The sequence below is a fragment of the Eubalaena glacialis genome, chromosome 3, assembly GCF_028564815.1.
Source record: "Eubalaena glacialis isolate mEubGla1 chromosome 3, mEubGla1.1.hap2.+ XY, whole genome shotgun sequence".
Classification (NCBI taxonomy): Eukaryota; Metazoa; Chordata; class Mammalia; order Artiodactyla; family Balaenidae; genus Eubalaena; species Eubalaena glacialis.
The window spans coordinates 15,484,973-15,508,093 of NC_083718.1; the positions used below are offsets into that span (position 1 = coordinate 15,484,973).

The 23,121-nt window shown below is 35.7% G+C and overlaps 1 protein-coding gene across 1 annotated transcript in view; it reads right to left on the reverse strand.

Annotated features, from left to right (window-relative positions):
- Window positions 1-23,121, reverse strand: part of USH2A (usherin) — a 795,289-nt gene that overhangs the window by 622,611 nt on the left and 149,557 nt on the right. The window contains exons 11-13 of the mRNA XM_061185303.1: window positions 16,642-16,837; window positions 12,453-13,094; window positions 611-794 (exon numbers count right to left, since the gene is read on the reverse strand). Coding sequence (XP_061041286.1) covers window positions 611-794; window positions 12,453-13,094; window positions 16,642-16,837 — 1,022 coding nt within the window. The remainder of the gene's footprint in view (window positions 1-610; window positions 795-12,452; window positions 13,095-16,641; window positions 16,838-23,121) is intronic.

A 23,121-nucleotide genomic window follows, 5' to 3' on the forward strand; every position in this document is an offset into this window, starting at 1 on the left:
AAGTAAGAAGTAGAACATTAAAGACAGTGTAACTTTGAAAAGTGGTTAATTTACTTTCAGAAGGTACTTTACACACTGGGAAAAAAAAATCTTATCACTGAATTCAAAGATATGTTTCTCATCTTCCAGTCTTTAAACCTAAATTAGAAAGGCAAAAGGAACATAAATGAATGCAGTAATAAATTCAGGGGCCGTGTAGAACAAAGTATATACACACATATGATACCTATCCTAGCCTGTGTGTATGTGCTTGTGTATTTACTTCTATGGATATTTCTTTACCTGTCTTTCTCCACATCCAAATTTTGAGTTCTTCACAGAAAAAGGATTTTACCTTATTAAATATTCCCAGGCCCTAATACTGGACACATTTATCAATGTACAGCAACCCATAGATTGGAACTCTAGGAGATATGCAAAGATTACTATTATGTTTAATAAGTGCAGACATCAAAGAATAAAAGAATATATCCACAGACTAAGGAGGACAGAAAATATTCCTTTTTACAAAAGATACTGCCAAAAAATCACTGTTAGTTAAAAAAAAAAAAAGTAATTACAAATATAATTTAGTAAAAGTATTTAATTATTAATTCTTATAAACACTTACCTTCCAGCTAGAGGATCAAATCCAAAGTAAAGTTCTTTACAATGGTCACAACTTTGCCCAGCAATGGAATCATCTTGGCAAACACACTGACCAGTCAAGCTATTACAGATGTGATTAACTGCACCAGTCTTGTGGCATGAACATGGCAGGCAGCCAGTGGCATTGCCTGGAGAAATATAAAAACCTGGAAATGAAGCAATGAAAAGTTTTTATTATACTTTCTACCCAGTCTTTTCTTTAAAAAATAACATTTTGATTACATTGAAAAACAGAATGCTCTACCACGGCACTATCTAAGTCCCCGTACCAACGTGGCTGTAGCTGTTCTTTATCAGTATGCCAATTATGGCCAAAGAAAAGTTGAGTAAATAATTGACGTTGTAACTGGGTGTCTTCCTGGCACCTACGATTCAGTGTATGTAAAACCTACTTCATGATCTTTCCACTGAAGACTGGTCCCTCCTCTAATCATCTCTGTTTCAGCAAATAGCACCACCATCTATTGCTTCAGTTGCTTCAGCTAGAACTCTGAGACATCTCTGGTAGGAGAGCCTGATAAAATACAGGATGCCCAGTTAAATTTGAATTTCTGATAACCAATGATTATTTTAGTAAAAGTATGTCCCATGTGATATTTGCTTGTATTAAAAAATTATCATTTGAAATTGAAATTTAACTGAGCATCCTGTATTTTGCTAAAACTGGCAACCCTTGAGTCCTTCACTTCCCGGTGCCCCTACATATAGCAAATTACCAAGTCCTATGAATACTGTCTTCTAAGAATTTTAAATCTTCTACTCTCCATCCCCACTGCCACCTCCCTGGTTAAAGTCACTACCAAGTTTTCTACAGTTAACACTGTGTACCAGAGGCTATGATAAAAGCTTTATATTCACTGTCTCATTTAGTTCTCACTGTTAGCAATGCTAATAATTCAGGCATTATTATGTCCATTACATAAATTAGACAGCTGAAGGTTAGGAAGGTTAACAAACTTTCCTAAAATGATAGAGTTGACAAATAGCAGATTCAAACCCAGGCATCTCAACCACAGAGGCTGTCTCATCCCCTAGCGCCCCTCTTGTCCTCCTCCAATCTATTCTTCACAGTGTAGCTGGAACCATCTTTTTCAGAGTGTAGATTGAACACCTCATTCCTCTGTTTCAAATTACCTGATAACTTCCTACTCCCTTTAGGAAAAAAATAAACCCTAGCACAGCTTCCAACCTTCCAGTAAGGTCCTGCCTCTCTCCCTAGCTTCATTTTACAACTCATCCCATCTGCCCCAGTCATACTTCATTCTCTTCTGGATGCCTAAACGCTTTTCATGGGCAGTTCTGTCTGCTGAAATGATTTGGACCCACCTTTTCTGCTTAGCTCACTCTATGCATATCAGATCTTGTGACTTCCTCCAGTAACCTATTCTGGGCTAGTTTAGGTATGCCTGTTAGTTTCACAGCATTCTATTTCCTATAGAGTGCTGATGAAAATTACAGTTAATCTCATTTCCACCAGACTGTAACCACCCTGAAGGCAGGAACCTCATCTGATTAATTCATCATTGTCTACCCAGCATCCAATACAGTGCTTGTCACAAAGGAGGCACTCGAACACTGGAATTCACAAAACTGCACCAAATTATTAGGTAGGCATTGATCCCCACAAGTACTATATTAAAAAAACAAAAACAAAAAACAAAAACAGAATTTAGATTAATTATAAAATCTGTATTTTTTCTTATAGAAAAAGAAGGGAAATAAAATATGATTCAAAAATATCTTCCAGTTACTTAAAATTTCTTGCACCCAGAAGGTGGAAATCAACAGTTATAAAATTAGAAATGCATTGGACATTTGGATGATGAAGCAGGCGTATGAGGGAGAAATGGTTCTGGGTGTTGTGTGATATGTGTGTTTGTGCATGTACGTGTATATACACATATATACGCACATACACATATATACACACACAAGCGTGTGCATAATGTTACAAGGAATTTTATTGAAACAATGAATAAAGCTCTGGCAAATGAAAATAAGTTGTACAATTGTGAGGATCACTAGCTTACATATATAAAATATCAGTGATATTGAAAGAGAGAAAAAGCGTGAGCACAGAGGGAATCACCCTGTGTTATCTATTCTTTAGGGGAAAAACCAAAAGTAATTGGAACACTGCAAAATTCATTTGAGGCTCTAGTTGAAAACAAGCCATTCTTTTACAGCTATCAACAATTAATTTGTTATTCTTCTCCTAGGCCCTGCATATTCTCTCTTAAAAAGTTTCAGGAGGAGTAAAATAGAAAAGAAAGAAGCTCAAAATCTGTGCCATTCAATTGGAGAGAACTAAGACTATCATTTTTGATAGTAATTTCCAACTAGATTCTGCCCTTTGCTTCTTTGCATTCACCAACAGCAATTTGCTTTATATGTGTTGCCAGAAATAGAGTATGGCCCTGACAGTTACTACATATTTTCCTATCTGACTCACGATGTGATCAAAATCACAAATGTAGAAGGCTTCTATTTTAGACTCAAGACCATTGTGGCTGGGATTCTATGTATTTTCCCTCATGTGAAGGTACCTAGGTCCTTAAGGTTCATGATGATGGCATCATTCATGTACTAACAGCTCTCCAATTTGGATAAATTCCCCATTAGCACAGATACTTAGAAGTAGAATTAATTTGGACTTTTTGCAATAGGTTCAAGCCACAGAGAATTCTAGAACAGCTAGGAAGGATTTTTACAAGAAATGATTTGTTAGATGAATCTGTAAAGACCAGGAGTGTAGATTTAGGTGCAGAAGATTAGGTTGCCCAAGTTTTGGAGACTAAAGAAGGGCACAGAAAAATCAGAGGTATCAGCAGAGAAGAACAAGAAAGGTATTAAAGCACCCAGGGAGGCTGCAGCCTGGAGGTTAGGGCTTCAAGGAAAAGACTACATTGGAATTTGTCTTAGGGTTAATTCCCCTCCTCCTCTCAGCAGCATGATTATAAAGGTTAATCCCACCAGTATTTCAGTTGTCCTATTTTTTTTTTTTTTTTAAACATCTTTATTGAAGTATAATTGCCCCACAATGGTGTGTTAGCTTCCGCTTTACAACAAAGTGAATCAGCTACACATACACATATGTTCCCACAACTCATCCCTCTTGCATCTCCCTCCCTCACACCCTCCCTATCCCACCCCTCCAGGTGGTCACAAAGCACCGAGCTGATCTCCCTGTGCTATGCGGCTGCCTCCCACCAGCAAGCAGTTCTGATTAGGATGACTCAGGTACTTTCCTGCTCAACGATTACTTCCTGCCTTACCTGAATGTGCCTAATTCTAGACCATTACCTCTCTTTTTATGACTCCTAACTACAGAAAACATTTTCCCTTCCCTCCCACTTAAACTTAAGCTCCTGAGTGTAGCTTAAAGATAACTGACCTTAATTTCTTTCTTTCTATTTTTTTTTTTTTAAACTCAATAGATTTCTGATCTCCCTCCATTAGCTCCACTTCATCTTCCCCAAGTGCATGTCTGCATCATTTTAACTGGTCTTTTGGAGACTTCTTTCCATGGGTGATTTTGTACCACAGTTTAAAGCACGGTCATTAGGACAAAGGTATTATCTTCCATTATGCAGGGCTGAGAGCTCACACATAGAGAGCCCAAATCAGCCCACTAAAGTTTCTTCTTTTCTCCAGTTTTCTTTCTAACTCCAGTCCCAGACCAGACAAGTCTCATGTGGGAAACAATGTGTTATACAGCTAACGCAAAAAGTCACCCATATCATAAAAGAGTATTGCTTTATCCAGGAGAAGGCTTACAGCATCCTTAAAGTTCAAAGTTATTAGCCAGGCAGCTGGTATCCTCTCCTGTAGTGGCTATTTACACAGCAGAGTACCTGTCTTGGGCATAAAAGAAGAGCCCATTTCCTAGCAATGTCCCTCCTGAGGACCGTGAACAACTAGGCTTTGCTAAGGTCTGGAAATGGGACAGAGAAAACAAGTTTAACCTCTAGGCCTTATTCAGAAAAGGAGGGCAGAGCTTGAGGCTAAGCACTAATTATGAGCCATTTAGAAGAAACAATTCTTATCTTAAACCAGAGAATGGACACCATGTTAAGAGAAAAGTCTAGGGAGGAATTTGTGGCTCACCTACCCAAGGCAACAAAAGACTATTTGAGAAATGGTTTTGCAAGTCAATCTTTTCAAAATGAAGTGTAGGAGATGATGCTAATTTTCAAATTAAAATAACAATAATTTTCCTTCATTTGGTGGTTTTGTATAAAAATCATGCTAAAATTATTATTCATAGATTTGACCAAATGTTAACAAATGCATAAATAAATATGATTATTCATCTCAAGCTATCATTTCTCTTTAAACATTTGAAAAACTCATTTTCGATTAGTTTAGATGTAAATGCCCTGCTTCTATTGCTTCTTCCTGGACTGCTTCCCCTACGTGAATACCTTGCCGAATCCTATTTGTTTTTAAAACCCAACTCAGGAAACACTACTACGTTCTTTATGTCTCCCAGCCTTCAAGAATTAATCAGTCCCTTCATTTTACTACTTCTCTATCTTGTGCATTTCTAATATTGCACTTATCACAAATATGTTATATTTACATATGAGTCAGTTTCCCCTACTAAACTGTAATGCCTTAATATATTTCTGGTTGTATATCTTACAGCAGCACAGGCTCTGGTGTATAGTAATTTATTCAATAGATGTTAATTGAAAAAAAATGGATATATGAAGGAAATGGATAGATGGCTGAAAGGATGTATGAGTAGATGGATGGGAGGATACCTGTTACTCTTTACAATTATCAGATGGTATCTTTAATACTGAAAAGAAAATGGTAAACATAAATCTGTGAGTCATGAGAGTGGTTAGAAGAGGTAGGGTATCAGGGAGGATTAGTAGGAAATGTATATGGATAAGCACGATAAATTCAAAATGTAATCCTTGCCAGATCAACGGATGGAACAGAGCTTCAGAAAGAAAATATCACTCCAAAAATATGTCTCCAGTTCGTAGAATGAAGGATAGAATAAGATGCTTATATAAGGGAAATTATTCTATTGGACATTCTGTTTTATAAAAAACCTGGTTTTCCTATTTGAGTATCCATGAGAAGCCTTCATAAGTACATTCTCTAAGAATCAAATCCAGTAACAACAATGAATATAAAGAAGCACAGCTCTGCTTGATTATGTCTGAGAGATTACAGTGCACAGATACACATGTATATTCATAATCCACAGCAAAACTTTTTCTTTGCTCTCACTTTTCTCAGTCTCAATGTTTTTCAGATGCATGCTCTAAAGTCTCTGTCCTATGCCATGGCAAACATCTCAAACACTTCTCTAACTTTGTCCATGGAGTAAGCCCATTTCTAGACCCCTCAGTCAGATCTTCATTACTTGATCACTGTACCTGCTCACAGCTCTGTTCATTTTTATTTTGTAACTATTACTCAGATTCAGCATAACAAATGAAATATCCCAGGACCTGAAGCAGTAGCGAGAAACATGGGTTGAGATGAGTTTGAGCGTTGGGGGGAGGTTACAGACACTTGTAAGAGTCTCTATTTCAACCCACCCTCAAATATTTGTTAAGTGAATGTTTATAACAAATAAAGAGTTATTCAGAATAAAAGTTTCACTCTTTCAGAGTGCAGATTCTGGGGTCAGATGGACTTGGACTTGTAAATGGGCTCTTCTACTTAATGAGATTCCATTTCCCCTAAGGAAATAATACTGGTCCTTCCATCATAGAAATAGTGTGCATATTAAATGGAATTTTTTTAGATAAAACACTATTCCAGGGTCTGGCATACAGTATACATTTGGTAAATATTATCTATTATCATCATTGTAATTTTTACTAGGCAGTTTTCAATGAAAGTGGGATTTTCCTAAAATTTAAATAATGACCCGCCAATATCCTTTTTTTTTTTTTTTTTTTTTTTCCCCAGATGTGCGTAGGATTGTAATCCGTATTTCCTATGACAAGATTCCTTCCTGGTGGTTTATGAAGGAAAAGGCTCTTACTCTGTGGTCTTTCTGTGAAAAACATGCTAATCTGGAAAAGCCGTTTCACCGAACACTGGGGCATGTGTCATAATCGGATCTCAACTTTGATGCACTGGTTTTTAGTGGAGTATCAGCCATCTAATTCTAATTCCATTGGCAGGGTCTTGCATGCAATTCTGGTTGATGAGCTCATTTCTTGACAAATATGATACGCTTCTTAATGAAACAAGATACTTTATTTTCTAATGGTCTGTATGAGTTATAAAAGCAAACCCAAAGTAAATAAATACCAGAGGGAAGCATGAGGAATTGTCCTAATAGCACGAAACATGTCATGTGAAGCCGTTTTCATTATAAATTAGCCTTTATTTTATTCCAAAGCTGCAGGATCCTCAATAAACCCTCCCTGCCTCTAGTTCTCAAGGACAAGGGTGGGTCACTGGCTGGGGATGCCTTGACACCGTTCCCTGCCTTTCTCGGCCTGGCCTCTGATTAAGTGCCTGCTGCCAAATGTTATGAGGTCATCCAGTCCTGAAAAAACGAACCGGGAAAACATATTCAGTGCTCTATTTATGAGTGTAGGTATGTGTACATTCATATATGTACACACACTCCAAATAATTTTAAATTAAAGCATTTTAAAAATACTTAATGGAGGTTAAGCAGCATTCTTAACCTCTTTTCGAGTTATTGAATGGCATATTAAAACCAGTGTGGCTCTAATGTACCTTCTAATGTGCACTGCTGCTTTAACAAATTGCCTATAAATTTTCATTGAATTAAGCCTATTCCTTGTACATTCCTAGTAAGGTTAGGTTAATAATACATGAGGTTTCATTATATGCACCTTCCTTAATAAATGCTTTTTACGAAAGTAGGACAAGAGTCCATGTGTACTAGTTTAGGATGGTCAGTGATATTTACAATCACAGATGAAAAAGGCAGGCTGGAGTCCTTGGGCTCCCTCGTTCACCACCACTATCCGTCCTGCTCCCTCCGCGCCTCGATGCTCGCACACATCAGCGTGGTGTTCCCCCCTGTAGGATATAATCTAGTTCTCTCAGATGTGTTTAAAGAAGTAGAAAGAAAGCTTCCGATTGCAGCAGTGCATTTTAATGTGCCCACTGCAAGGCTGGCTACCATGAAGCATCCGTTTATAATAAAGATACTTCAGGATCAGGGTTTCTTTTTTTCAATCTAAGTTTCAAGGGCAGAGACGATAAAACCCAGAAAACAAAATTCAAAGTAGTTTCTGAAGCTAGAAAAATGCAGAACAGAAAAAAGAAAGGAAAAAAAAAAAGAGGTCCACAAACACACTTTGACTTTTCCATAGGCTATGCATATGTGTACAGAATACCTTGTGCCAAAAACTGCATTAGGTCCTTAGGCCACTAGTGTCTTTCCTCCCTTGCAAGGTAGAATGCCATATCCTCCCTCTGTGTAGCTAAAGAAACACTCACAGGCTTGCACTATGCCCATGACTAAAAAGAGGAGAAGGGCATAGAGGTATTCTTCAATGTAGTCATTCACTAGTTCAGGAAATATATATGGACCCCCCAGTATGGTGATGTGCTCCATGCCCTGATATAGAGCACTGAACAACGTGAGAAAAGCAATGAGACTTGTAGGCTGGAGAGGAACAACCTATGTCTGGAAATGAGGTCATGGGCATTACAGATCATGGGGGCCATTAGAGTCCATCAACTTTGCTGTTTCCCTACAATGATGGAGAGCCAGTGCAGGGTACGGTGATATCATCTGACCGAAGTCTGAACACATCACTTTGCCTGCATGTTGGAGAAGGATAAAGAGGAGAAACAGGGAGTTCAGGCAGCTATTGGGATAGTCCAGGAGAAACGTGACCACGGCTTGGACCAAGATGGATAAGTGAGGGTGGTGAGAAGTGGTCAAATCCTGGATATATGTGAAACCAACAAGATTGATTTTGATAGAAGAGACAAGAATTATGGGAAAACTCAAGGATGACTGCAAGGATTTGATCTGAAAAGATTAAACCCAGAAAATACTAGGGTAACATTTTCAGTTAAGCTTGGTTGATTGACAATTTTTCCCTTCTAAAGTCCAAAAAATTAAATAAAAGAAAAAAAAAAAAGAACAGAAGAGGAAATTGCCGCTAAGGACAGATGTCTACAAGTAAAAGCCAAGCACTTGCAGGTGGACAGGCCAACAATAAGCTAATTGACGCAGGTTTTCATAACTCTGGGAAAAAAGTGAAACTGAAGGCTTCAGAGATTTCTGAAGGCAGGTGTGACTTTCCCCAAACAGAAGGTTTTCCCTCTCACATTTTGGGAAAAGAAAATGAGTTTTCTCTTTAGAAGTTATGCCAGAGGGGGTTGGTACTCAACAGGTACAGGGATGAAGTGCTACAGTGAACAGGGGGATTATATGAAAGGGTACCTGTGATGGTTAATTTTATGGATCAACTTGGCTAGATTTGGTGTCCAATTGTTCAGTCAAACACTGGTCTAGATGTTGCTATGAAGGTGTTTTATAGCTTTTCCCAAAACATAAGAACATTAATCTACAGACAAAATGCCCCACTGAATTATCAGAAAAAGTATCTATCGAAAAAGCAACTCATCATGAAATTTTCTGAAATGAGGGATATAGAAATGGTAAAGCTTCTGGAATGTAAAAAAAAGAGAAAGAAACAAGAATCTAGTTGGTACTGCTAGAAGATAATGGTGAAATAAATTTATTGAGTGAAAAGGATTCTATATAATGGTACAATTTCAAACAGTTATGAGTATGGAATAAAGATAATTTCAGGTGTTCAAAATTCTAAAAAAAAATCACTTTCCTCCCCTATACTCCTTTCAGAAGCTACTGGAGCATTTGCTCTACCAAAGACACAAATAAATCAAGAAAAAAGAACACATAGGATTCAGGAAACAGGGGATCCACCACAGGAGATGTGAAGGAAATCTTCAGTACAGCTGCAAAAGTAAGACCTAGGATACAGCATGCGACAGAACTACAGATCAACAGGCTTAAATCAGAACAGGAGGATCAGGAGTTCAGATCCTCCCATGGACGAATATATTCAGTGGAAAAAAAATACATATATATATATGCATGTATGTATGTATATACACACAGACATCTCCTATTGGTTCTTTTTCTCTGGAGAACCCTACCTAATACAGATGTCCCTGTTAAAACTCCTGATTATTTCTCATTTCAATTAAACAAACCATTTACTGACTGCATGCAATATACAAGGAATTATATCAATATTGTGGCTATGTAAGTTGCATAATATAATCCTTACTGTCAAGATATCAAAACTCAAAGGAACTAAGACAACGGCACTAGTAAATAAAATACAAGGTAACTTTAAATATGATAATTATTTTCATTGATAGTGATGATCCCCATTCCATAGCCTCCTTAAAAGAGAGGACAGTTTGTCAGACACCTTTGGAGAGGAGTTTTGTGTCATCTGTACTTAGGCAAATAGCTAGTAAGAAATTATTCTCCTAAAAAAACAACACTATACCAGATAAATCCCCAAGAGAAAGGGGTCAGGAGACCATGAGAATTGACTATGATTTTTCCAGTAATTTTTAAATTTTTATTTCTGTCAAAATTTACGTGCAGATAGTTTTTAAAATCAAATAGAACTTAAAGACTCAGAATGTAAAATGGCAGCCTGCAGCTCCATCCTTCTCCCAGGAATTTCCCTGCCTAGAGCAATCACCTTCAACTCCTATAGATGTTTCTTCTGGCTTTCATTTCTCTATTTCTGAATAACATACATGTATTGTTACATCTCAACTTTTAAAATTTAGACTACTGTCTTTCTACTATAGAAAATGAATATTGAGCTCTTTATACCTCCTCCTCAATCATCCCTTTAGTTGGTTAAATCACTTTTCAGAGATTATCTTATTATGACTACATAAATCTATTTCACAGTTATACCCTATAATATGCTTGATTATATTTCCTTTCTTGAAAAATTTGCCTCTGCTTAGTTTTCTAGGAATCTCTTAGATATTTCTAGGAATCAAAACTCTCCAATAGAACTCTATCCAAGAAATTTATCAGTTTCTTTTTTCTACCCCTGATCCTCCTGTTCTGATTTGAGCCCACTGGTCTCTAGTTCTGTGGCATAGCTATATTCTAGGTCAGAATGAAACACTCAATAAATTTGAACCATGGATAACGACTCAAAAGCATATAACATTTGCTCTGTTAACTTTTGCTGGTTTATTTACAAAGAAGGTTATATACATCATGGTTATTTGTGCAGGAAACTGACTACTTTCTTTCCAAAATTAGAGATGTTAATAAATAGTGAAAAAAAAAAAGTCATCTTAGGATATAAAAAATAATAATTGATTGCAAATTGGGAAGGATAAATCTGAAGCTGAAAGAACGTAGTATGCTGCAGCTGTCAGGTGGGCCATCTGGTCAACTCTCAATAATCTTCCTGTTTTCTGGGATACTTACTACCTTGCTCCTACCTGAAGGAGTGGTCCCTAGAAGCCATGCTTATTGTATGTGATCCTGACACCACTGGCCACAGTGAATTGGCTCAGACATGGCCACCCCGACAAAACTGAGTCAATTAGAATCTCACTCTTGGAACTGTAACCGAGAAGCAGCTAATGTCTCTCTGTATAGCTGCAACTAGAACCGTAAGCAAACTCAGGAGACAGGGGTGGCTACATAACCACGCAGAGAGGAAGAGAGAAGCAGAGTGCCCTTCTGCAGAAAGAGACAGAGGGTGGGAATGAATGAATGAATACATATCAATGAGAGTTTTCTAGTTCCTGAGTCCTGACTGTGTTGTTCCATATAAGGTTTTATGGGACATTCACTGATAATAATGCCTCCATTTATGTTGAAGCTAGTTCACATTTTTTTCTGATATTTTATCTCAAAGAGAATTAACTATTCATCATTTCTTTTCTGTCTCTTTGGATTTACTTGTCACACTGACCAATGCCAAGGGAGAGGTTTGGTTCAATTCTCCTAAGCCGAATTCCTTGTTATGCAAAACAAGACTTTAGTCCTACCCTTCCCTGGCAGGCAAATCACCCTTCTGAATTTGCATCACCCTCATTTTCACAGGTTCAGATAACTCAGAGCTGATTTTGCTAGATAGGACAACAATTAGTACAGCTGTTAAACAACCGATATTTATATTTATCATAACATCATGATGAATGTATTATAAAGGAAGTATATTGCTTTAGTTAAATCATATAAAGTCAAGGAGAAAGTTATGGATAGGGTCCATCTTTCTTCCAACTGGGAAACCTGGAAAGATGGGTACAGTAGGACTGAACAGTAGCCTATTTTATTAATTTAATGGCATTAAAAATTATTTTAGATGTTTCTATTTGATGCCAGAATATATAACTCATTTAGTAAAAACACTTGGTCAGCTTTTATTCAGAAAATCAGTTCATCATCTGAATATTTGGCATTGTGTGGATGATCAACTCAAGTTTCTCTTTCTCTAGAATATAAAATGTATTCTTGCTTTTCTTGCTTTTTTTCAGTTGTTAAAAGGGGATTTACTTCAAGTTGAGAAATTAAATAAAAGTAAGTCTCAGTTATGAAATGTCTGATTGGCTGGCATTCATCTAAAGGGTCACTCCCAAATACAGCAACACAAATATGCCACATAATCTTAAATAAACTAAATAGTTATATCTCTATTAGATAATGATATAAATGCAACAAAGGTGTTGGAGATCAATTTTTTAGAAGTCCTGACCGAGAAGCAAAGAGGAATCACCTGATATGGAATAAATGTAACACGTTTCTCTCTTACCTGGTTGACACTGATTACACCTTCTTCCTTGACGATGCGGCAAACATAGGCACTGGCCACTGATTGGGTCACAAATGGTCCCAGGTAATGTCCCCAAGGGGTCACACTCACACATCTGGCAGCCTTGAAAATTGCCAACGGTCAGTTGGTACCTGTGAGGCTCACACTGATTACAGCGAAGACCTGTTACTCCTAATTTGCAGAGACACTGTCCTGTTGATTTGTCACACAGCAGAGAGCCATTTACTGTCCCAGCCCTATCACAGTTACAAGGCAGACAGAGGAAAGAATTGTTTTGCTGTAGGTAGAAGTATCCCTCCAAACATTCACTGCACCGTCTCCCTCCAACATTGGGATTACAGATGCACTGTCCTGTCCGAGCATCACAGACGGTCCCAGACCGGGACCCAGTTACGTCGCAGTCACAGGCCTTACAACCGGTGGTGTCCAGTCCATAAAAGTGTTCTCTGCAGGTATCACACTGAAGTCCTTTGACTTCTTGTTTGCACTCACACTGCCCAGAAAGAGGATTGCAGAGTTTGTTCACTGAGCCATGGAGGTTACACTGGCAGGGCTCACAGCCATCGTCATTAACACTTTGGAGAAATTTAAATCCAAAATCGCAATGATCACATCTAAGCCCTAAACAGAAAAATGTGTTTAAAAAGGTAAAGATGTGAAAACAACTGCATTCAAGCTTTCAAGATAGCTGTAGCACAAACAATGCTACTGTCCACATTTAATACAGGCACAATAAAATGTTGAGTGATTTTTTCACAAGTAATGCCAAAGAGGGCTGATCATATACTCAAAATACGATGGCAATACTTAACTTGCACTCACATACCACTTTATTTTTGCAATGTGCTCTATAAAATTTTATTCATTACTTAATGCAAAGATAAATGCTTAATGCAAATATTGCTTCTGTTGCACACATTGGAACTCTTTTCCTCTTTAACAAATATCAGAACTATTATTTTAAAATTATTTAACTATATTAAAACCATTATTCTTAGTTATTTCATAGTAACGAAGTATGTTCATTTAAAAGTTGAGAGTGAAATACATTTTCAAAGCCATACAGAAGAACTGCATATTACCACGTAAGTTATTTTCCTAGAAATCAGCCTCCTCCCAAAATGTTTAATAAATGTTAAGCTATAACTATTTTTGTGATAACAGTACACATACTTACTTCTGAATCTCACACAATTAAATAATTAATATAAATAAAAGTTATCCAGAGCAATTGTGTCTCAATGCTTTTATACACTCCTATATTTTATCATTTTCAATTAACATAAATTATGCTCTCCTTGGCTCATAAAGCAATCACATTGCTTGTCATATTGTGTGATTCAGAACATACCTCTTTAAACACTAAGTAAATTCTGCTGTTTACATTACGTCTACTTAAAGGAGTACAAACATATGTACATTTTACATACAGAGAAAAATGTTTTATCACCTACACTTAAATCTGACAACTTTGTTTTGTTTCAAAAAAGAGTGTTACAAGGGAAAGGAATAAAAAAAATTGAATAGCAAATGTTGAGAGGCAAAATACTTTCTTTAGCTAGTCTTCACATATCCATGAATTTAAATAAGTGACTATGTGAGGTTGAATCTATTGAAACATTTATTTCAAGCTATAATAGCATTAAAAAAAATTAGTCATGAAATAACAGTCAAAAACACACTCAGGAAACCATATGCAGAAAAGCATTTCTTAAACTGGAAGGAAACGCATAATATATATGTATATATATGGATAAAAATTCAAGAACTCCAATGGAAGGCAAGTTCTTTAACAGTGATGAATGACTCACCTAAGGCATATCATTTAATTTCAATAAGGAAAATAAAAAAGGACCACTATTGCTGCAAATTTTAAAAATAACTGTATTGTTAACAAGAATTATGACTCATTTTGAACTATTAAAATTGGTCTACATGGATTCACATCATATCAGTTTTAAAAATATGCACAGTGCTTATTTGAATATGCCATACATATTCCTGACAGGTAATCTATTCCTAACGATACTCAGGAAGGCCTACAGGGCATCACATTCGGTGTTAAAAAGTACAGGCGAGTTAGCACACTTGGCATTTAATTCACATTCTTCTCCCTTTTTATTCTAGATGAATGACCTACTTTAATAAAATTATTGGTGCTAATGTATTTTACTGGTGATAGAATCATTAGTAAGCTTTAACAGTTTTGTTAAATCTAACAGTTTGCTTTCTGAAGCACATACAACATACACTTGTATTTTCTGTTGTTTTTTTAATCATATGAACAAGGTAAAATTGAATAAGGTTACTTGCTAGTCGCATTAGAAAAAGAAATATATATACATATCAAGTTTACTTTTCTATTAAAAAATACTGTATGTGCAGAAATAACCCTAGAGATAGTAATATCAAACCGATGATTTCATCTTCAAAAAGTATGTATTTATATTTTCCTGCTGAAAACTACCTGGATCAACCAATAACACAGGTAAATGGCAGGGAGGCCATAACAAATTCTAAGTAAATAGTAAAGTTTGATTCTTTGATCCTTCCTTAAGCTCTGGAATCTAACTACCACAGGAAAGGTTTTATTGATACAGAGCTGTAACCATTTGATTGTCCCTAAAGCTCTTTCTTTAAATTTTGTTTTCACAGCTTGAATTTAAAGTATATTTTATATCAAAGAACAAAGGATGCTGTATGGATTGAACTTGGAGGACTTCACTCAATATCACAGATAAACTTATACAAAAGTGTGCTTCTATTTATAAGTTAGTTATTCTTTTCTTTTTGGCCCTGAAAAGTTAGCTTTTGTATGCTTAAAATGCATAAGGGCAAGTTTTGGTAAAGATTTTGATTTAATCTTCTTTAAACCAGAGAAATCGTGTGTAATACCATAAATTGTGTAATACTATAAATCTTGTGTAATACCATGAATATGTGCAAGCCCATATTCTTTTTGATGAAATGAAATGAAATGCTTGTCTAGCTGAATTGTACAAAATGATGTATGCATACCAACATATATAAAAGATAAAGAATGAGCTTTAGTGTTATATCACAGAAATGAAAATGTTACTCCAAATGATATGTTCGTATGTTTGTGTATATGCACGTTTGCGGGCATGTGTGTGTGTGTGTGTGTGTGTGTGTGTGTGTGTGTGTGTGTGTCTGCCAGGCATGTTTTTATTATTATAAGGTTCAGGTCAGTGTTAGAAAAACCATGGAAGACTTGGTGTCTTGAATGGCAATAGAAAGGTAAAGGTCTTTTTTAAACTTCCTGTATGAACCAAGACGTGTTCAGTTACAATCCAAGACTCACTTTCTCTGGAAACTTTCCTCTCATAATATTCTCATACATCAAAATTTCAAAGTGCATTATGTACACAGTGCATTTCAGGCACTTGATAAATTTTGTCCTTATATGGCTGTGGTTCCCCTCAAAAATGTTGGATGTAATAAATTACTATAATCAAATCTAATTTCTGAAAAATACCTGTGGGAGTAACAAACAAAAAAAGCACGTCCTGTATAAAAAAATGATAAATAACACCAAAGGTAGCTGTTTATTATAATCAGCTTGGTGCTGAATTACACAATTAAAATTATGTGGCCCTTTATAACTAACCCTAGCAATATACATGATCTGCGGAATTATGTTGACTTATTTTGCATTTCATAGGAACAGTTCAAAGAAATATAATAGAAAAAAATGGAAAGATTTATCACAAAGGACCCTGCAGCACAGAATATTTTGAAAAAAAAATCCATTTATTTTGGTCTATTAAGAAAACTAGCATGGAAATGATTTGCTTAGAACTCATTAAGTGTAAACCATTTTGAAAAAGTGCTAATTTTCTAAAAGAAACATCTATGCAGTAAGCAAATTATATTTTTCTATGACTTATTAGTATGGGACCATGTGAACTAATGCATCTACGGAATAAAGAAACTTCTAAAGGGTTGATTAAACTAAGCTTCAAGCTGTAGTTTGAGAGAATTATTAATTTAGTCATTTTTTAGACAGTTAATTTCATCCAAATTTTTTTTTTCCCCAGCCTGCCTTGAGCAAGGAAATTTGCTCTACTCTTCAGTGAAGAAATCAAATAGAGGATTTTATTCCAGATGGTAATAGAGATGTGACTGCAAACTTTTGCATTACACATACCAATAACGTTTGCTTTGCACTTGCACTGGCCTGAATTTGGGTGACAGGTAATATCTCCATCCACTGTCCCAGAGGCATTACAGTTGCACGGAATGCAGCCATCAAGATCCCGCTCTTGTAGGTTGTAGAATCCGTTCTGGCACTGATTGCACTGTCTGCCAGACACATGTCTCTTACAATTACACTGGCCTCCGATCTAGAGAAGATACAACATTTTGTAGGAGGATGAACGTATCTATTTTTAGATAATTTGCTCATTAGGTACAAGACAGAGAGGGCAGGGAGGGAAAAAACTTTAAATGTGAAACAGACAAGAAGGTAATAAGGTATTTCCCCTCCTGACACAGAAACATGGGAGAGCTTCAGCAGGGTGAATATATAGAACTGAATGGAAATAAACCCCACAGAAGTCAGTAGTGTATGACTAAAAGGGAAGTGGAATTAAGCCTTAAGCACCATATAAAGAAATCAAAATATAGTCATGGAGAGACTGAAAATAGAAAAGGGCCAGCCGTTAATTTAGTCTTCAATCTCCACCTCTCTGTTTCATTCCTCTCATTTACTCCTTGATCCAAACTTGTTCTGCGCATGCCCGGTGCTTCAACTGAGGAAGAATCTTTCTATAATAATATCATCCCACCAAGGTTTTAACAATGTTTAAAATAAAGTTCTTAATAGTATCCATTTATGCCTCCTGATAATGACCCTAACAACATTTTTTTACACAACTCTACTCTTAGGAATATTTCAGCATATTTATGGTTCATTTATATTAGGAATTAATCACATCAAGTATATTTAACTGACTTACATTGTGGTAAAAAATGCAAAATGTTACTTGTTTTAGAGCATTGTCAACTAAAAAAACAGCTGAACAAAGGAGAATTTTTCCTCTTCAAGCTGGTGTTTGAGAATGAAAATACATAGACTATATAATGCTTATCTACTCTATGCATAGATAATGCTATGTTGGTTAAAGAAAGAGCTAAAACTTTTCACTAGGGAATATATACATATAACACGTGAAATAAATCTGAGAAATTCAATAATAACTTCGGACTTTCACAAGAGATGTGAATACAGACATCAGATCTCTCATAAAGTCACTGGCCTGTCTCCCCATGATTTCCTTCCACTCAGACTGAACCCAGCATGCCACATTTGGAAGCAAGGTTATCACAAAGGGAAGTTACCTACCTATGGAAAGACACGGTTTGATTTACCTTTAATCTCAGGGATATCCAAAAATATCACATGAGGTTGGGATTCAGTAACAAAGAGGTAGAGAAGGGTTTTTTAATTAAATAGTTGTTAAAAATCTATCACTGCCTCATTTTTCCTCATCTGGAAAATAGGAACTCACTGGAATCATTATTTAAGGGTAAGATAATTGATACAAAATGTCTAGTACTCTGAAAAATAAAGGTTTATACATGCACGATGGAGTTGTAGACAATAATGCACGTCAATATCAGAGACACATATAGGTCAGAAAGATATGCAAGGACTGAGACTTGCCCCATAGTGTCTGGCTTTGTTTCACACCCACACTCTTACCCAACCCCGTGGAAACCAGATTATGACTCAAAACAGCTATTTGATTTGGTCTGCAAAAATAAATGGCATTTATTGACAGGTATGAGTTACTTAAAGCCATGAAAATCGAATAGACCTCTGATTACATACTTATAACACTTCAAGTCCATTACCATTTAATGAATCCCCTATTTTTTTTGCTCTTGTTTCACATATATTAGTCTTGTTCTCCGCATGGCAAGCACCTTCAGGAATTGGACATACTTTATATTTCTCTCAAAGAATAACCTTGCATACGCCCCACATGTAAAGAGTACTCTTTCAAAAATCTAGAGCAAGAAAGAGTGAAAAGGCTAAAGAGAAATAAAGGTGTATTCTGTGCTAAAACTTTATCTTCTATTTATTTTGTTATATTCTTATTCAAATGTAAGGCATGTATCACCTGGAGCTTCCCTTCCTCTTGAAATCTAGATAAGATTGCCTGGAACCCTCATTCCACTCCTGTTGAAGGACAAAAGTTCTCCTTCAGTTTTTAAAACTTCTATGTGTACTGATATTCTCATGGCCACCCTGACCCTAAATTTCTGCTTCTTCCATTCGGGAATCTTCCTGCCACCTGAGAGCTCTGCCCTGTATCATTCTAGACATGAAACTTGAAATTTCAGAAGAGGAGCTCTCATTTTAAAAAAAGTAATACATTTTACTAAAGATTTGGGGTGAAAGAAGAGTGAGAACTTTACTTTGCAATTTATAATATCTATTTAGTTTCCCTACAACTAGACATCACCAAAGGCTTCTGCACCCCAGTTAGTCACCATTTAACTGTCTTGTCTCTCCCTACTCCTCACTCCTCCCTAATGTGTGTCTACTTTTCCTCTTCACACCTAACTCTTAGTCATCTTTTACATAGATCATCTAAAAAGTGTTCATTATTGCCTTGATTTGTGTAACACTTTGGTCTTATGGGATATTTTTTTCAATAAAATGAAATATCTCAATATGGGAAACTTGGCTGCAAATAAGATAACACAACTTGACTCTTACTTCATTAACCTAAATGTTTGCATAACGCATATAGCCTATAATTTCTCTATATTAGCCATACCTTAAAATGTGGTTTAAAAGTAAATGATAAAAGGCTTTATAGTTTATAAATGAGTTCATTGTAATCAGTTTCTCAAAATTCACCTGAAAATACATGTTCACTTCTGTACAACTCACTGTAGATTCTCTCCCTTTTATGTGAGGGAATATAAATCTATTCACACTCTAAGACCAATTCTTGTCCACCAAGAAGTAGAGAGAAGAGTGTGACTCCCTCCCTTTAAAAATACACTTCCAAAAAGTCAGATACAACACTTTTCTGTTTCCATGCTATTTGATAGAATACTTCTAACACTAACCCTCGGTTGACTTATTTGATTTTATCTGGCCAACAGTAAGTCAGCAAATATGATGCAAGCAGAAGTTTGAAATGTTTGCAGACTTGGAGTTGATTCTCTCTAGCTGGGCTTGGAACCCTGAGACCACCTTGTAAACAGGCTCAAGCTATCCTGTTGGAGGATCTGAGGACATGTAGAAGAGAATTAGAAGCCCCAGCTAATAGCCTCTCCTATCACCCCAGTTAATCTTCTGCTTGACAACCACTAGACACGTGAGTGAGGCCTTCCTGGATCATCTAACTGCCAGCTGACAAGCTAGCTAACCACATAAATGAAAGAGCTCAGGCACGATCAGCCAAGCCAGCCCAGACCACCGCTGAGCCAAACCGTAGAATTCTAAACCAAGTAAATGGTTTTCGTTGTTTTAAGCCACCATTTTAGAGGCGAAAGTTAACAGAAACAATACCACTGACCAGAACTTAAATTACATTTCTATACATAACTGCCAGGGAGGCTGAGAAATGTAGTTTATTCTCTATGATCGCATGGCCAAATAATATTGAAATTTCTATTAGTAATGTAGAAGGAAAATAAATAATGAGGTACAGTTACTGTTTCTAACAACAAACAAACATGTTCATACTTTAAGCCAGAGAAATTTTCTAGCTCTTTAAGGCTTAAAACACAATCTCGGTTTTGTAAGTTTTGGTCTTGCATGCTTTCAGCCACATGAACAATGAGGGAAAAGGGATGCCCCTATGAGCTCTAGTTAGAAACTCGAAAATAATTTTGATTAGCCTGGCTTGGGTCATTTCTTTTCTTTTTTCTAGTTTCTTAAGGGGAAAGGTTTTTCTCTGAATTTTTTCCTTTTCTAACATAGACAATTTAGTGCTTTTAATATCTTACTAAGGACTGCTATGTCAGCATCCCACAGTTTTGATATGTTGTGTTTTCATTTTCATTCAGTTCAGAATGCTTTCTAATTTCCCTTTCATTTCCTATTTGACCCTTAGGTTATTTAGATGTGTGTTATTTAGTTTCCAAATATTTAGGGATATTCCAGAGATTACTCTGTTATTGATTTCCAATTTTATTTAATGATTATGGTCAGATAACATACTTCACATAACTTGAATTCTTTTAAATTTATTGAGGCTTGTTTTATGGTCCAGAATTTGATTCATTTTGATAGATGCTTTGTGTAGACTAGAAAAATATGTGTATTCTGCTGCTGTTGAGTGCTCTATAAACGTCAATTAAGTCAAGTTGGTTGACAGTGCTGTTTTAACCTCTATACTTATGATTTTCTGTCAATTTGTTCTATTAATTATTGAGAAAGGGGTATTGAAATTTTTGCCGACAATCTCAGATTTTTGTATTTCTCCTTTCATTCCTATCAGTTTTTGACTTGTATAGCTGTACAGACTCTGTGGTTTGGTACATAAATGTTAAGAATTTATGTACCAAACCCTTTTGATGAATTGACCTGCTTTGCAATGTGACCATCTTTACCCCGGGAAACACTTTTACTTTAAAATCTATATTTTCTGATATTAATAAAGTCACCCCAGCTTTCTTAGGATTAGTAATTGCATAGTATATCTTTAATCATCCTTTATTTTTAACCTATGTGTGTCTTATATTTGAAATGTATTTCCTGTAGGCAGCATATAATCCTTTGGCAGGGTCTTACTTTTTTTTATCCAGTCTTCCAATCTCTGACTTTTAAATGGAGTATCTAGAACATTTAAATTTAATGTGATTATTGACATGGCTAGTTTTAAATCCATCATCCTGCTATTTTCCTTATATTTGTTTCAACTGTTTGTGTTCCTCATTTCTGCCTGCTTTTCTATTATTTTAAATTTTCTAGATTCCATTTTATCTTACTTTCGGTTTATTAGCTACAGCACATTGTTTTATTATTTTTAGTGGTCTCTTTGAAGTCTATGGTGTATATCTTTATCACAGTCTACCTTGAAGTGATTACATTTAGTAATAAGAACCTTACGATATTATAGTTCATTTTCTCTCTTCTAACATTGTGCTATTGTTGTCATACATTTTAATTGTAAATGTATTATAAACATTTTAATACAGCATTATTGCTTTTGTTTAAATTGCCAATTATTTTTAAAGAGAATTAAATAATCAGATAAATCTTATATAATTACCCATGTAGCTACTCTCTCTGGAGCTCTTCAGTTCTTTGTGTAAATTCATGTTTACATCTGGTATCATTATACTTCTGGCTGAAGGATTTCTTTTTAACATTTCTTATAGTGCATGCAGGTCTGCTTGTGATGAATTCTTTCATTTTTATATATTGTAAAAATGTTCTACTTTCCCTTTATCTTGGAGAGATATTTTTGCTAGGTATAGAATTCTATGTACACCATTTTTTTTATTTCTGTGTTTTAAGTATGTTGCGTCACCATCTTTTTGCTTGCGTTATTTTTAATAGGAAACTCTCATCATTTTAATGGTTTTTCCTCTGTATATAATTTATCTATTTCCTCTAGCTGCTTTAATATTTTATCTTTATCATTAAAGAGAAAATTATCACTAGTTTGAAGCAATTATGACGTGCTTTTTGCAGTTTTCTTCATGTTTCTTCTTCTTGGCTTTTCTTGAGTTTCTTGGGTTGGTGGTTTCTTTTGGTTTTCATTACACAGTATTTAGAATTTTTCAGTCATTATTTCTTCAAATTTTTTTCTGTCTCTATCTTCTCTCTTCCTCTTCTTTGGGCACTCCAGTTATACATATATCACAACTCCTGAAGTAGTCTCACAGCTCACTGATGTTGTTTCAATTTTTCTAAATTATATTTTCTCTATATGTTTAATTTTAGATGGTTTATACTGTTATGACTTCAAGTTCATTACTCTTTTCTCCAATGTATATGTACCATTAATCCCATCCAATTTATTTTCGTTTTACACATTGTAGCTTTCCTCTCTAGATTTTTGATTTGTATCCTATTCATACCTTTTATGTCTCTATGCAACTTTTTGAACATCTAGAACATAGTTACAATATCTGTTTTAAGGTACCTGCCTGGTAATTCTAACATCTGTTTTAGTTCTGGGTCACTTTTGATTGATTGATTTTTGTCCTCATTATAGATTTTATTTTCCTGCTTCTTTGCATGCCTGGCAATTTTTTTTTTTTTTTTTTTTTTTTTTTTTTTTTTTTATCATTGGGTGCTAGATTTTGTGGACTTTCTCTTTTTGGGTGCTAGATATTTTAGTGTTCCTATAAATATTCCTGAGCTTTGTCCTGGGATGCAGTTAAGTTACATAGAAACAGTTAGTTCCTTTGGGTCTTGCTCTTAAGATTTATTAGGTGGTCCTGGAGCAGTGACTAGTCTAGGACTATTCTCTACTATTGAGGCAAGATACTTCTGTGTACTCTATTGGATATCCTGTGACTCATGAGGTTTTTCTAGTTTGGCTAGTGGAAACAGGCACTATTCACAGCCCTGCATGAGTCCTCAGCACCATTACATTTAATTCTTTCAGGTTGTTCTTTCCGCAGCCTCACACACATGCAATAATTGATA